We start from the raw sequence: 17,571 nt of genomic DNA on the forward strand, positions 1-17,571 counted from the left end.
TACAGTTACTTTTGAAGTACAGGTAACTGTAACTGAGTTACTTTTTACAATGAGTAACTGTAACTAGTTACCATTTTAAGAGTAACTTTACGAACACTGCCAAATACCCCCACAGATGCTAATGTGGGTTCATGCAGAGTGGATCTCATGCCTCGAAGAATGTGTTTGGCATGATGGGAATCACATGGAGCACAGAGGCGAAGATATAGTACAAGCAATGCAAGCACTGCTTGCATAATTCGAATATCATTTAATGTACTTAATGTTCTAACCGTATTTAGTTTCCATCGCACTCGATTTCGCGAAAAAATGCGGCTGCAAACTCCCCCAGCAGCTCTGTAGCAAGCACCAGCCTCAATGCTTGCAGCCGTTCTGCGGGAAAATAATGCCTCCGAAGGAGTCACATGGCGAAGCATGAAATTCTGGTGGAACCCGTCCACAAAGCTTCTACAAAAAGCTGTGCTTTCCGAGCTTGCGTGATTCTCGAAAATAGCCGAGTTCAACCGAAAGCAGAAGGATTCATCTATGGCAGTGGCGTGCCCAGGGGGGGGGGTTGGTGGGGGTTAAAACCCCCCCCATTGGTTTCGTCATTTAAAAAAATTCAAAGCAGAAATACATTTTATTTCATAAATCGCCAATATTGTAAAATGTTTACATTTGGCAATGAGAAATGTATTTGCTTCTTCAATTACTTTTGATAATATTGGAGTTGAGTTACAGCAATGCACAAGCATTCATTCATTCCTTAGTCACTGAAAAGGAAGTAGAATTTCCTTCTCAGTATGGTCAAGAAAAGAGCCGCAACCCTTGGAATGCGAACTGAAGGAATCCCTCCTCCCCTTTCTTTCACCCACGATGACCCTCTTAGGAGAATGACCCTCCCTTTCCTGTTACGACAGTGCTGCTAACTTCCCTTTTCTTTCTTTCCCCTTCTTATACTATTTATGCCAGCAGAGCAAAGTACTGTGAGATTTGAATCACTACAATTAGTAGGCAAAGTAAGTCAAAATCTTATTTCGCACCTGGATGCATATTTATTTCAAAATATCAATAATTATAATAATAATAATAATTGTTGCAGGCAGTAGCGAGGCATGGTTTTACGAAGGAGGCAAGCGATGTTTTGTACAATAGCATGCCGGGAGGGAGGGAGGGATGCGTTATATAGCGCAACTGGCCCAGTCAGTTTCATAAACAAAATAAAAGCAATTAATATGTCAAAATATTATACGTTTTACTCTTGTGCTCTTTACAAATTAGATATTTTTTTCTCAACCAATTTCCAGCCTTCAGTTTATTGAATTTTCTTGTAACATGTGTGAAAGATCTCACTTGAATTTGTGCGTAAATAATTTAGCAGTTGCCAACACTACTGACACTGACACTACTGGTTGCTGTCAACACTGGTGACGTAATTTGAGCTGGACCAAGTTGGATGCATGTTTCAGACATTCGACCGCCCGGTATCTTTGTCCCAAGTCTTGGTGTTCTCTGGGGTTGTAGCGAGTTGCAGTCTGCAAGGTAGCAAGTCGAAGTGGTCGTGTTGTGTGTTACGTTTCTGCGTGTGTAATAGATTTTTGACGTGGAACTAAAGATGGATAGAAAAAAGAGGAGAAATACATTATTAGATTATTTCCAAAATAAACAAAAAATGGAAGTTGAAGCTTCACCTTCCACAAATAGAACGTCAGAAAAGGTCGATTTAAGTTCAGAGGAATTCCATCCGAATTGCGAGAGTGAAACGTGCGAACTTTCAGACTCTTGATATTCAACAAGAAGGCATAACAGAAGATATTGCAAACCTTGTTGCAACATTATGTCAAGGAACTGTCGAGGTAAGTGACGTTCATTATTTGATAGCAGATATATCCATAGACGGATTTAGAATTGTTTTTCTGGGAGGGCACAGCACGTGCTCTAAGCATACAATCGTGTGTGTGCAGGGGAGGGGGGTGCCCGCGTGTGTATGTCTGGAAGACGTGTGTAGGATGTCACCCTATATCACCAATAAACTTTCGCAGGGCGAGAGAACATGAAGATGAACAAGTTCCCTCAATGATTTCAGGGGCCTCACCGATGGTGGTGTAATCAAAGAGGTCCTGGGTTTGATCCCCTGTGAAGGTGCATTGCACAGTGGTACGTATCCCGATTTAAACTTTAAGTCCAGTCCCGATTAACGTATCTGAATATAAAATGGACTTTACAATCATTTACTTTTTGTTTTGTTCACGAACCCTCGAAAAACGATAGATCCACCAAGGCATTTGAAACCCTGGCGTCGGAGCAGTGGCACTAGTGTCGCTAGTTAAAGCCACGGGGAAGCCTGTGGTTCACGTATTTTCCGAGGTCCCAGAAAGCTTGGTGCTACTATACAGTGTATATGTATGCAACCACATTATAAAATCAGTTTTATTATTTTGTAGGAAAGGGATAAAATTTGTATTACTACACGGGATAGACTAGATAGGCATCCTATTAACTGTAAATATTCCTTACAAATCTTCTGAATATTTCTCTTATACAAACGCAACAAATACAATAAGTAATATACGTGTGCAGTAATAAATTCATTTTATGAAAGCATCTTTTCTGGCATCAGTGGTCGAAGTAGGTGATGCTGCCTCCAGTTAAGAAAGTTTCACAAATCATACCCCCAATTAGAATAATTTTCATATTGAGCATCCTCCACCTACTGTATTGTCTCCATGTTGATCCATACAAGGATGTACCCCATCGTATTTCCAAAATCGATCAAATATCCCCTCCCTTTTCGGCTACGAATTTCTATTTCGAGCACTGTCTGGCAAGATTTTGTCGGGCTCAGTGACAGATCCTGTGGTGCGGTACTGGGCTTCGGAGGGGAAGGGGGGAGTGGCCCCTTCAACAGTTGGTTTCGCAGTTCCATAACGTTAACATTATACACAATTCCTCTCCATAGACCTAATATGAAAATGAATATGACACATTAATGACACTGTAGTAGAAAATGTTAATTACTGAAGGGGTTCGTATTTGTTTATCGACTGTCAAACAAATGTTTTGACCAATAATATAATAATACAATGCCAAAAATGTACACAATATTTAGCAAATCCATCTCCACAACAAGTACAATGTTGATTGAATTGATGTTTTAAATCCACTTTATGCACAGTAAGGCTAATAGGGACTGGGCCTAAAGTTTAAAGTGAGATCCGAACCACTATTAGCCTCCACCGGGTGGGTATTGAACCTGGAACACCTTGATTACAAGGCGACGACGCTCACACTGAAATGAAACTGTGGTATCGTCATCTTGCAGCAATGCAAAGACGTCCAGTAAATGCTCTTGAAGCAATTGATATATGCATTGAAGTAATATTTCCCTGGGTAAACACACGTTTGCGCATATTATGTACAATCCCGGTAACAACAACATCAAATGATAAATCATTCTCAACTTTGAGACGTTGAAGACCTATCTTCGAAATACCATTTGCGAAGAAAGATTACATGGGTTAGCTGCTCTGAACATTCACTGGGATATAAAAGTTACTTGTGACGACATATTGTCAGAACTCGCACAGAAACCTCGATGCCTAAATTTCAGAATTTAAATTGTTGAACTGTGGTACCTTATTTATTACTGTCTTTAAGACATCAAGTAGTCTTAATCTCTTTAATGTTGTTACAATGTTGAGTGTACATTTTTTGTTTAAAAATTATATTTGAGCAATTAAATATAAAATATTAATAATTTGGAAATATTCAAGCAGGTGCTTTTATATGATGCAATAAAAACATGAAGCATCCATAGCAAATACATTGATTGCGTTCATTGGGGTAAAATCCAAGTATATTAATTATCTAATTTATTACAAGAAATTTGACCTGTGAACTGGAAAATGTATTGGATTCATAACCCCCCCCTTACGAAAATCCTGGGCACGCGCCTGATCTATGGGTACGTTGCCAGCAAAAACTAGTAACGAATATTTGTCTTCATGAACACGTAAACAAGATCGCAAATATAATAATAATTGTTAGTCATAAAATAACTAAAAGAAGTTATTATCACTGTTCTAAATTCCATATATATCATATTATATTACAAATTATTTTAGATTTCGCAAAATGTAAAACGCGTAAAAAAAGTTGACATTGGGAGTTGGGGCAGTGGAATTTCTGCACCCCCGTGAAGAGTTTTCTCATGGAGGGAGGGAAGATTGGACGGACCTTGGTCCTGCACCCTGCTTCCTGGTCAGTCCAGCTCAAATTACGCCAGAAGTGTTGACCGCTACCAGTGTTTGCAACTGCCAAATTATTTACGCAGTAATTCAAGTGAGCTCTTTCACAAATTTTACAATCAATAAATTGACTGCTTTTGAATAAAACTTGGGGTGAAAATAAAGCTATCTGAGAAAGAACTATCTACTGATATTTGTACATGGCATAGAAGTAAATCGTATACATTCTGCATATTATGAGCACAAGAATATGTTTTAATGATTGATTGATTGATTTGTTGTTTTAAGTCCACTTTATGCACAGTAAGGCTAATCGGGACTGGATCTACAGTTTAAAATGGGATCTGAAACACTTGTACCTCCACCGGGTATTGAACCCGGAACCCCTTGATTACAAGGCGACGACACTGCCACTGCGCCATCGGGGAGGCCCGAATATGTTTTAAGTTCTATTATTATGACTAGGGAACGGAACTTTATGTGCTAAAAAACTCAGAAATATTTATTTTTTATGTGTCATAAATGTTGAAAATATGTGATAAAAACAGGAAAATATGTGACAAAAATAAAAACATTTGGTAACAAAAACAAACTATAACATGCATTTTAAACACCTGAAATCAGTTTCTAAATGATTACCTCTTAGTGAGCTATTTTTTGGAAGAGTTGCAGTGGATCACCATAGTTTGTTTCCAAATTCTCCATTGTAAATCTGTCACGATTATCTCTAAATAGCATCTTATATTGTGAGAAAGATCGCTCCACGTCACAAGAAACAATTCTTGCATATTTGAAGCACGAAATGTCACTAACGCTGAAGTTTTCCAAAGCTTCCTCTTCCTCTACTTCACTTTCCAAAACACGTGCAATTTGGCACAAAGTTTGAAAACCTTGTTTTTTCCCAAAAAATTCTGTACATTTAGACATTTGCACTCGTGCGTTAGATCCAGTGAATTCTTTCAGTTTCGTTTCTACTATACACGGACGATTCAAGCTTTCGTATGGAATTGGAGAGAAAGGACAGGTTTCTTGAGATGTATGCCAATTCGACTTTTAAGGAGGGCTCCATCAACAGTTCTTGCAGAATTCTTCTTTGTCGAGATCATTTACAACAGATACAATTTTTTCAAAGTTCTGGGCATAACATCTGCATCCAACCAAGTGCCCCATCGCGTAACTACAGGTGTAGGGGGAAGGGGAACTTCAGGACATTTTTGTTTAAAAATGTCTATTCTTCTAGGCGACTTGATAAAAACTTTCTTCCCATTTGAAACCAGTTCATCGACATTGGGATAAAGAGCTCTTATCTTTTCACATATTCTATGCAACGCATGAGCCACACATGTAACGTGCACCATTTTGGGGTAGCTAACAGCAAGGCCTACTGCATGTAAGCTGCAGCATCTGTCAAGAGAAGAACATTGTCAAATTTTATGCCTTCCGGCCACAATAGCTGCATTGCTTCATTAAAAAGCCTTGCTATCGTTACGTGTAGCCAGCCCCAGCTACTTACAGCTATTTTCTCCCAATAGGATCGTAGGCGAGGTGCCAGAAGTCTGCCAGCGAGGGTGCTTAAAGACAAAACAAACCTAACACTCTCGATATGAAAGAGGTACGGAGAATAAACATTTTTCCTTCGAGGATTTCGAGGTAGATGAAGTCAATGAGCGATTTTATGCATTTAAAATGAAAATTCGCAAAATATGTATTTACATACAGAAAACTGGAAAATATGTGTTTTTATGTAAAATAAAATTTGCTGTGTTGACATATAAGGCTATGATCAGAATTTTGGCAAAAATGAGGGTCTCTATCTTATCGCAGAAAAAAACATTTATTTACCTGAAGTTCCTTTCCCTAATTATGACGCAAGTGGTGTTCCCAGGGTCTTTTTACGGTCCCCATTTTGTCATATTTTCCTTCCTTTGACGTTTTTTCTTAGATATACTGGGCCAAAAGGGGGTTATGTCTACCATCCACCCCCCCTTCGCCCCGGGCACGCCATTAAATGACACTTTATTACTTAAATATTAATGTATATACTCGTTCTGCTGAAATGATTCTGATTCCTCCGCGTAATTTTTATCTCCAAACTGATATATCTTTCCTTTGTGACGGATAAAATTAAGGAAATAGGTTGGTATCACTTTCTGTTGTTTCAGAGATTTTCAAAGTGATCTTGTGTGGATGCTTGCATTTGCAGTTGTGGAAAACGCGTGGGATAGTGTGAGTGTTTGTTGCTTCGTGTTTTGTGCTGTGAATTTATCGGAATGAACGCGTATTTAGGAACTGTTGATGTGAAGTGCGGGTGTATTATTGAGCAATTGAAAATTGCTTCGTTTAGCTCGAGAGAGATAAGTGTTAAAATGAAAATCGTGGAAGGGGGTCGACCAACACCAAGAGTTTGAAATTTATTGTGGTGAGTACATCGTCTATGCATGTGTTTCTTTGCTTTGAAATGAATTTTTTATTGTTTGTGTTTAACTTTTAATTTAGTGTTTAAGTTACTCCAATGCGGTTTTTAGGGTGCCCAAAAATACTAAATTACATCATGCAGCGTAAAATAAACAAATGATTCCCACTTTTTTTTTATCTAAATCGGTTTGGTCACCGTTTGACCATATTAAATAATAATGAACAAATAAAGGTACTAATAAGTAAGTAAGAAATTCCGTCTCCCTTTAGTCGTATGCGGAAAGTTCGCATAGGCAAAACGTTTAATATCATATGAATAACGTTACCTGGATTTTTTTAAAAAAGTAAATGTGAAGTTTGCGGATCATATGGTTTATTTTTAGTACAGTCACTTTATTACGATATTTTGACAAATCCAGCGACTGGGTAAATGAGGCTATAAACCTTGAATCTTTCGACTTGGCATGTCGTTGTACTACATGTTTTGTTGTACTGAAACATTGCTCGCCTCCTTCGTAAGACTACGCTTCGCTACTGATGGAGCACATACTCTAGGTTGGTACCTCAGCACGTGGTTGCCATCTTTCAGGGTCAATAACTTTTGTACCATTACAGAAGGAATGGAAAGGGATTTCAACACTACATAACGAAGAGGGTAGTCAGGGTATGCCTCTAGGTACTATATCTCAATTTTTGTGCGAAGTGAGTCTGAAAGCACACCGATCCTAGCCATAAGAGCCTTAATGCTTTCTCTATTCGCCACTGAAAACAGCACCACGAAGGTTTTCACTTTGAAAGGTTGCTAATGTGAAATTATTTGATAGAAATGCTGAAGCAAGGTAGTAAATGGAACATGATTTGGCCCAGGAACACTTGGATGTTTTGAAGAAATGGCATTCAATGAATAAATAAAAATTAATTGCATAACACATTTACTTGAGCGTGCATGTGCGAGTGTGCAAGTAAGCAGCAGCTGCTACGGTCGTTCGGGTGAATTTGAATGGCACAGGCATTTCAGTGAATGGAAGTTAATAGAAGACAGCAAGCATCCAAGTGCAGTAAGGATGGAGAGTGTACCAGAATTGGTTGAGAAAGTTAGGACTAAAATCTCACGCTTCAAATGTTTGCTGATGAGTTACAAGTTAACAAGGAAACTCTGAGGCAAATTATAACTGAAGGTTTGATTCACTAACAAATGAGCAAAATAATCTAACACAATTATTTTTTGTGGTTTTCAGATAAAACAAAAATCACAAAAAAAAAAATTGTGTTAGATTAGTTTGCATCTACAGAAAGTGTTATACGAACCTTTACGAAGAACATAGATACAGGACAAAACATGGGTTTTCCAATATGACCCATTGACAAAACGTCAAAGTGCTGAGTGAAAGTCTCTGAACTCTCATCAAGCACAAAAATTGCACCAGTCAGTCAAACATCAAGATTTTACTCATTGTTTTTTATGACAGTAAGGGCACTGTGCACAAGAAATTTCTGTCTACAAGGCAAACTGTTACTGCTGCATCTTATCTTGAGGTCCTGAAACGGTTGATGCAGAGAATAGCACAAGTGAGGCCTGTGCATTGGGATGATGGCAGTTGGCATCTGCTCCATGACAATGTCCCAAGGCACAATGCTGTGACCGGGAAAGATTTTTTGGCCTGAAAGGGAATCTGTGGATTGTCACACCCTGTTCATTCAATGGATCTGCCTTCGTGTGATTATTTTTTTATTTCATAAACTGAAAGGTTTCTACTTTGATGAATGTAACCAAGAAGGCTACGACAAGGATTTTGAACAGGATTACACAAAACAACTTCCAGCAATCCTTCCATGCACTGGTAGGCACGGCCCAACGATGTGTGGATGCAGCATGGTCCCACTTTGAATGATCCTACGTAACTAACTTTCTATGAACACTTGTTTATTATTTACAGCACAAATCCCAATTTCAAATTGCCACACTGTGTATATTAGGAAAGAATTATATAATATCTATAAACACACATGCATGCACAATTTTTTTAAACTAAACAAAATCCACAACTAACATTACAGATAGAAGCTTACAATTTCAACTTGACCAAGCAACAATCATGAGAAATTAACACTGAAGTCAATAATTTACAAGTTCCATGTAAATACTGGGCATTTCATGATTTAATTGCCACATGAAACAAACTGACCTCATCATAGTGATCAACATGATACCATTTTGTCTACTGTGCATCTCCTTAATGAACAAATAAATGATTGTCCCTCTTCTTAAACACAACATATACAAGGGAATAAACCTTGTTTGTGCTCTTTTCTTATTTTGGTTAGATTTCTGTGGTGTTCCATAACTGGAACAATGTTAAACATATACAAGACCACAATGGTGGGTGAACCCTAAAAATACCTTTTCAATAACATGCTCGGTTTCAGAAGGCAGGGCTATGTTTGGCTCTTTCAGGCCAAAAATGACCTGGTACCTTTCAACCAATATTATGTTATGAGATGCCCTTTATGAACAGAAAGGCTATTTGGGACTGGACCTACAGTTTAAATTGGAATCCGAACCCATGACCCCTGAATCACAAGGCAACAGAACTAATTACTTTACCATCAAGGAGACATTCTCAGCTAGTATAATCCTATTTGTGTTTCTATTTGGTGTTTTATTTTGTATTGCTATTCTCCAACCTTTCACTACTTGTGATGTGGATGAAGGGACAATCACAAACACACTACAGCACAAACCACAAAAAGGAATATAATTTCTCCGAGTCCCGATGACAAAGCCTCTTTGCCTTGTGTGAAAGCTGAATTCCCAGGTGTACTACACTGAAGAGAGTTGCAGGGAATTGTGTATTGCAATGTGTCTTGTTCACATGTGTCGATTGATTGATTGATTGAGTTTATTTTACTTCCTGTTTTGTGCCTCTTGGCTAATTTGCAAACAACCAAGCCCGAGCGGGATTCGAACCCAGGATCCTTTGCGTTGCAGCGCCACATGGGTCGAGCAGCACCCATGTTTACAATTTTAATCATGTCCCTTATTTCTGTTCTTAATATTCACAATTAAATCATATATTTTATGTTCTAAATACATGGTAGGAAGTTCATTATTAATCCTAGAAAGCTAAGGCTTTGGCAAATTGATGACGCGTGCAAGTACAAAAATGTATCCTCCAACCATTCTTATCACATGATGGATGCTCTTGGCACTCTTAGTACCTTCAATTGGCCTTGAACTGTGCAGGGAGTGACACTGTCTGGGTTGAATTGCAGTTGTTCAGTTGACAAATTATTTTATCTGTGTAGTCATTCTAACGAAGCATTAACTTTAACGTAAGCAAATTTCCCACATCTATTTTTTGTTTCGACAATGAAAAATCAATTGTGTTTTGCAAATCAAAACTAAAAAATGTGGTTTTGCTGCTCGAAACAACTCATGGCACAGCATCTATCTATCTATCAAACTTCCAAATAACCTGTGATAACCATGAAAGGAAAGGAGGATGACAAAAATGTATTGCAGCCATTGTTTCAAAGCAATATGTGGAGAATACCAAACAGGTTGCTGTTTTAAATGTAACTATGAATGTTAATTCATATTAAGACTTTTTCCTTGTTACTAACACTATCAGAAACAAATTATGCTATTAGCCAACTTTAATTGCCTATAAAGCAAAAGGGTAAGGTTCTCAAAATGACTATGTCTTAGCTTTAGCGTTCCTCATTTTCCACCTTTAACTAGGTTAAATATTATCCATAATTTATGTTCTACACTTAAAAAGGTTCATGATTAACTTTTCTTTTAAAAAAAATGGAATATGGAACTGTTATTATAAATACAGAGATTATGTATTTCCTGAGATTTGAAAAAAACATTAATTGCACAAGTTTAGCCTTCCACATTATTTTGTGTATTCTTAATGTATTGTGTATTCTAGTGCTACATTAAAATACAATTTTTGTGGCATATGCCCTATGATGTGTAACACCTGATATAATAAGAAAAATATTATTTATTGACAAGATACATCTACAAAGACTTACCTTTCTTCTAACTGAGAAAGTAGAGGAAAGTCCTTGCATTTAGATAGCTCTGCGACCAATTCATTTGCCAGAAGTTTCAATTTCTCTGCAATCTGAGTATCTGAAAGTTCTGCTTCCAATTCATCCATTTTACCTCACTTCATATCCTACCAGAATAGAAGTAATGACCCATTAAGCATATATATTAATATGAGGGTCGTTCAAGGAAAATGTTTCCCTATGTTGCATAAAATTTATTTCTTAAGTTACAGACAAAAATCAAGTTGCACCAAGTAGCATGGTCCTTTCTCACTTTTCACCATAATTTCTAAGGCGGCACAAGCATTTGTCCTATCGTTGCACAAGCTTTTGAAAGCCATCTGCAAAAAATTCGGGGTCCAGGGAACAAAGAACACTTTTCACAGCTGTCTGAACCTCCAAATCAGTGTGAAAACGTTGACCCTGCAGATGGGACTTCAGTGCAGGAAAGAAGTCACTCTGGGCCAAGTCAGGGCTGTAGGGGGGTAACCTTTCCCATTTCATTTCTCGAAGTTTATCCTGTGTTAGTGCTGCTGAAAGAATGACACCAGCATAAAGGTGTCCAGGACGTTTGCGGTGAATTGCTTTTTTCACTTTCTCCAGTGTTTGGCAATAACGTGCAGAATTGACTGTTTCCCCTTTCTTCAAAAACTCTGTGAGCAATACTCCACACTGCCAAAACACGTTGTTCCACCATGACTCGCTACTCCTTATGGCCAGGGCATGTTTCTCACTGCATGACTCATGCTAATCAGGTGCCACACATGCACGGTAGCCTGCACGAGTATTGCATTGTGTGTAAATGTAGAGGATAGACGAAAAAACACATTGCTAGTTTTATTTCATTTATCGGGCTCGCACTTTCTCCAAAAAAAGGGGGAAACATTTTCCTTGAACGACCCTCGTATAACACATATCTGTCTGTTTTTGTGTGTGAAAGTGAAAGTGTGAAATGTAGCAAACAGGTGCAATGTGTAAATTTCACCTCCACACAAGCCCTGTCAACCCAAAAAAAAAAAAACATCTCTTGACGACAATCAGTTCTCAAGCTATGATTCTGTTTGCACATTTCTCCAAAAGGTACCTGACCACCCTAAAATATTTCTAAATCCAAAAACCATTAATGTGGTAATGTCACTCTTGAACACCAGTAGGGAGTATCCAACTTTGGGTCCCTTTACTATGCAAGGAACACAATGGTGTAAGATTCATTCACCTTCTTGCTTATCACATGAAGTCAGAAACTACATAGGGGTCAAACACATCAACAGACAAAACACAAAACTTAAATATGAGGAATAATGATGGAGAATATTTGTGATTCTGTATGTTGAAATTAGAACCAGAGAAACTTTTGTGAGGTTGGAAACACTGAACTTGGTAGTAGTCCACCGAGAGGAAATCACTGTCAAGCCTGAACACAGAGAACCATTGATTACAAATAGCTTCGATGAAATATATTTAACAGTACCTTTAAAAGGACTGTGCAATTCACAAGACTTAATATTTTTCATAATATGTAGCAAAAAATGTGATCGTAACATGAGAAAGTGGTAATTTTCTCAATTGTAGACACGTTTCAAGCCACTTGTTAGAGATTCAGTGAGCAACAGAGGGGAATTCTTTAGAAGCTACTTCTCCTTCCACACTGAGTTCCTGGAGTGGTAACTGACAAATTTTACAATAATTGGTCGTTTTCCCGATCTCACTATTTCTGCCGCAGATCTCCTTGGACGACGAACCTTGTGGCAACAGTTTATGTGTTCCAGTCCCAGGTGTTGCAACTTCAGTTTGTCGTGGAGCACCTGGAGGATGATGCTGTCTACATCCTCATTTGGAGTTTCGGGGAGTCAGTGAACCAGAATGCAGTTCCTTCTGGAATATTGGGCCTGGTCGTCGATGCTGTTATTCTGCACTTGTTTGTCCATTGCTCCCAGCTCTTGTCGTAGGACTCCAATGGAGTCATTTGTGGTCTTCTTAAACTCCATAAATTCTTCCCTGAGACTGGCGAGAGATTGGTGAAGGTTGGCATTGATTTGTACTGGTCCATGTTGGGCAATGAACTCATCAAGCCGCTCTTGGAATGACTCCATTGTTTTTCCTATCTCATCCACTGTGTTACAGACTCCCGTAATGCCACAGTCGCAGAGGGGTGCTAACGCGGAGCACTATTCACGCACGTCTATCCATTTAAACTACCAACTACCAAAAACTAACTTATAAAAATAATATTGCAGGAACATGATAATTTCATACCAACGGAGTCTTTAAGGGGAAGACAATATTATGGGGGGAATATGCCTCTTCTCCCCCCAATCCTGCATGAATGTTTTGATTTTAATGAATATTTGTTTGAAAGCATACCCTTATAATTAATTATATTAGTTTATTTACATTTATTAGGAAAAAGACACATTTTAAAAATTTAGAAAGTAGTGGATACTCTAACTTTTAACACATGGAATGAAAATAATAAGGAATGTAATTTGTATTATAACTTGTAGATTTGGTGACCGATGCCAACAATACTTACTGTCGGATTAAAAATCATGGATACTAGAGTTTGGACTCCAAGTAAAAATTAGCCAGTAGGCTTACATAAAAACAAATTACATCAAAATTTAACTTATTCAATTCTGCGTTAATCTATGTTAAGCAATTCTTTTCCAGTATGCCTTCTATTTTTAGTCGGGATGAGAAAAAAGAGCTTTCTTCTAGAATCTTGCAAATTATCCCTATCTTCAATTTTTTTTAATATGGTGCAGGCAGAAAGGTTTTAAACACAATTCTTAATTTTCAAATTTTTAAAATTGGTGAAAAAAAAAAACGTTCTTATCAATTTTGTGAAACAACTTTTTCTTACTATTGGGTAGTCTTACAAATACAATATTGGCACTGTTTTGAGGCTCTTTGCATCTATTTTTTAAAATACAGTATCATTGTCAATTCACATAACAAAACCGATTTTATACAGGTTTTTTATTACACTGAGTAAAGATTTGAAATGTGGTAAAACCACGCACAGCGATGTCTGTTTAACCATGGAAACTGCGGGTTGTCACTGTGAGGTGAGTCACTGCAAGCAGTCTTGCCACGTTCCACGTACATCTTTACTCCGTTGAATAAAAATCTGTATCAAATCGTTCTTGCAACGTGAATTAACAATGATACTGCATTTTAAAAACAGATGCATAGGGTTTAAAAAAAGACCAAGGTCGTAAGACCAAACCTAAGATAAAGTGGTTTCACAAATTGAGAAGAACAGTTTTTTGGCCAATTTTTGATTTCTGAAAATTAAGAATTGTGTTTAAAATCTTTCTGCTTGCATAGTATTAAAATTTCATCACGATTTTATTTATAGAATTTCAAAGAAAGGGATAACTTGCAAAACTCAAAAGAAGGGCACTTTTCTTTCTAATACTGATAAAAATACAAGACATACTGGGGAAAAAATCTTTAACATAGATTAATGCAGAATTGAATAAGCTAAATTTTTATGTAAATCATTTTTAAGTAGGTCTACTGGTTAATTTTTAATTGGAGTCCAAACTCTAGTATCTATGATTTTTAATCCAACAGTAGTTCCCTTTGATATCCACATTCATTTCTTTGCATATGAATATTCCAAAGATTTATCTCTATTTGTGAATATAATTGGATGAATATTGTTTGATGCTGTATGCTCAGATGGGATAATAGAAATAACTTACTATGCCATCAGCAAGGCTCGTGTAATGCATTTTATTATCTTGTATTTATAGTCATAATTTGGTTACATTACAGCATATGTTAATGATACTTTTTACATGAATTATGCATAGGGTTGCCAGATTTTTAAATAAAAAACAGGACATACAGATTATGCAGGCATGGACATAGTAAAATAAATTTTTTATAACATTTTTAAACATTACAAAATCAATTGCTGATTAAAGCATTGTTAATCTTTAATTTTTAACATGTTGACAAAATATATTAATATTTGAGTGAACTCTTGGTGTCCTTTAAGAGGACATTTTTCCCAATGCATTACTATAAAATTCAGAACAACTTATTCTCATTCACTTATTATTTCTATAGCTAAATACGGGAGAAATGGGCATCCCGATAACATTTTCTACAATACCAGGACATTTCTTTAAAAAAGGGGACAATCCCATCTGGCAACCCTAATTATGCATATGTGTTAATATAATTTGTTAAAATGCACCATGCTAGTTGATAGCTGAGAGGGAAGAAGTATCTCCACTATAACCCACCCGGTAAAAATTTACTATCCTTCGGACACCTCTAATTTTTTCGTTTCGTCAAATTTTTGACATTCGTACTTACGTATCTGCTTTGGGGAACATTCCTGAAGGTGTATCAATGTTGTTTTGATGAAAGTAAGAGCAATTTTTCACATTACCAGTACGTCTTTCTGGTAGGCCTTTTCGCTTGCCTGAGACACAATATGACGAGTACACCTTCCTACATAATCGCGCGTCGTGCTTGTCTTTTGTCAAATTTTTGACATTAGTTTTCAGAATGGAAACTGTCGATTTTCGCAAATTTTTTTGTTTCACAACCAAATACTACCACGACACCAAATTTTAACTATGTTTCCTAACCTAACTGAACTAACCTAACCACGTGCCAATGGTTCGTGGGGCTAGCGCCAATGGTTCATGGGCTAGCATCAATGGTTCCCAATTATTTCCAATTTCTAGATCCTGATACTAACACGACACCACATTTTAACCATGTTTGCCTAACCAAACCACATGCCAATGGTTCATGGGGCTAGCGCCTATGGTTCGTGGGGCTAGTGACACGCCATCCTTCTAACTCTCGTTGCAAACGCAGACAGTTCGAAACACTGGATACCCAATGAACATGAACAAAACACAATCACGACGAGTGATGCATGAAGAAGAAGAAGATGATGCGTGATGGTGTACGAAGGTGTACGTGCCAAACGCTATTCTCCGTCGGAGAATTAATTTTCAGCTATGAAACATTCCCACATCACACAAAACACTTTCCCGATGTTCGACAATGCTACAGGAACTTATTACAGTAAGTAGTTTCTTCTGTAAAAATAAATAAATGTGTCCGAAGGATAGTAAACTAGTACCGGTAGGGTAGTTTTACCGTTTCTTATATCAGGAACCTAAAGAAAATGCGTTTTCCCTGTATCAAATTGTTACCTTCACACGTAAAAATTACCTGTGCATCATAATAAATTCGGAATTAAACAATAGGAGCTTGGGGCCGACACGCCTACTGTTTCTTTGGCTATACTGATTTGCCACTGTGCATTTTTCAATTAGATGTTTCTGTTCTATGAAATAATACAAACTTTCTTACATTACTTACCATAGTTTCTTCCTGTGTCACTTCCTGTGACATTCATCACAGATCATATATCCCCTAACATTCATGTTGTAAACACACAATATTGCCAGGTCGAACCTTGATTTCTAACGTGGATATACATGCTAATTTGTTCCACTAGGATTCAACATTATTTCGTGTACTGTTTTCATCCGTACTTATTTTTATATATTTAGTTTCTATTTTTGAATAGCTGTAAACGTTTGTCGAGCAGAGGCGTCGCCTGAAAGGAGTTTACGGACGGAGCACACGAACCCCCAACCGAAAACTGAAATTTTTAAGTTTCTTTTCTTTTCTGCACAATAAAACACTACATTTCAATATACTTATTTTACAAAGCAGCTTTTTTCGTTCATAAAGTCTTCACAATGCTTCAAATTTCCCAATTTCCCCCCGACTGTTGACAAGAAATACTCACCACGTTAGGCAACGAGAGGCTGGAGCACATCTGGCGATATGAACTCCCTCTGCTGTATTCTTCCTGTGTTCGAACAACTCTATATAGGGGCAGTGTTGCCACAGTATGAGGGCACAATTTCCCTTTCCAAGGGGCAAACTTTCCCTTTTTGGACCAATTTTTCCCTTCACCTAAGCAAATCATTCAATAATAATAATAATAAATATTAGTAGTGGTAGTAGCAGTAGCTGTAATTATTATTATTATTATTATTATTATTATTATTAGTGGTGGTGGTGGAAGTAGCATTTCCGTTGGTCCATGTCCTTGTGAATAAAAAATGTTAAATTTTTCATATACAGGGTGACTGGTAATTAGATGTATTCCCTGAAAGGGGTTAAAGTAGAGACAATTTGCAATAAATATGACCATATGATACCCCGTCCGAAAATTAGTAGTTTTCGAGATAATCGAAATTCAATTTTTTTTAAAAAAAATGACAATTTTCCACATAAAAAGATGAATTGAGAAAAAACTGCTCATTGTATAATAATAATTACAGCTACTGCTACTACCACTACTAATATTTATTATTATTATTATTGAATGATTTGCTTAGGTGAAGGGAAAAATTGGTCCAAAAAGGGAAAGTTTGCCCCTTGGAAAGGGAAATTGTGCCCTCATACTGTGGCAACACTGCCCCTATATAGAGTTGTTCGAACACAGGAAGAATACAGCAGAGGGAGTTCATATCGCCAGATGTGCTCCAGCCTCTCGTTGCCTAACGTGGTGAGGTCGTTCGTGAACGAGTCGTTCAAAAGTAACGACTCTCTCTTGTGAGCGGTGAACGACTCGTTCACCAGAATTGAACGACACGTTCAAAGAGTCGTATGTGTGCCACGACTCCTCCGCCCGCCAAGCAACTATTATTCCATTATTCCCTCTCCTTTCCACGAATTTTGCGAGGAAGGCGCATGCGCAAGTGTATACTCGCTTGGCGGCCGGAATTTTTTAAAGAAAGCAAGTCGATTCTGCGGGCAGCAAATGGGGACTGGAGAGGAGAGGGAGGGGGGGTCCTCTCTGTTCCTTTTCCCT

At 37.6% G+C, this 17,571-nt stretch overlaps 1 protein-coding gene across 4 annotated transcripts in view; it reads right to left on the reverse strand.

Moving 5' to 3' along the window:
• The window catches only part of LOC145997224 (uncharacterized), a 63,068-nt gene extending 46,521 nt beyond the window's left edge, over nucleotides 1-16,547 (reverse strand). For 2 of the 4 annotated variants that reach the window (XM_083134004.1, XM_083134007.1), the window contains exons 1-2: nucleotides 16,062-16,135; nucleotides 10,686-10,831 (exon numbers count right to left, since the gene is read on the reverse strand). In XM_083134004.1, the coding sequence (XP_082990130.1) occupies nucleotides 10,686-10,813 (128 nt within the window). In that variant the 5' untranslated portion in view covers nucleotides 10,814-10,831; nucleotides 16,062-16,135. Of the gene's footprint in view, nucleotides 1-10,685; nucleotides 10,832-16,052; nucleotides 16,136-16,497 lie in introns of those variants that run through there. The other 2 variants (XM_083134005.1, XM_083134006.1) reach the window with 2 other exon arrangements.
• Between the last annotated feature and the right edge of the window lie 1,024 nt (nucleotides 16,548-17,571).

The sequence above is a fragment of the Lepisma saccharinum genome, chromosome 13 (genome assembly GCF_977018435.1).
Source record: "Lepisma saccharinum chromosome 13, izLepSacc3.1, whole genome shotgun sequence".
NCBI classification, from domain to species: domain Eukaryota; kingdom Metazoa; phylum Arthropoda; class Insecta; order Zygentoma; family Lepismatidae; genus Lepisma; species Lepisma saccharinum.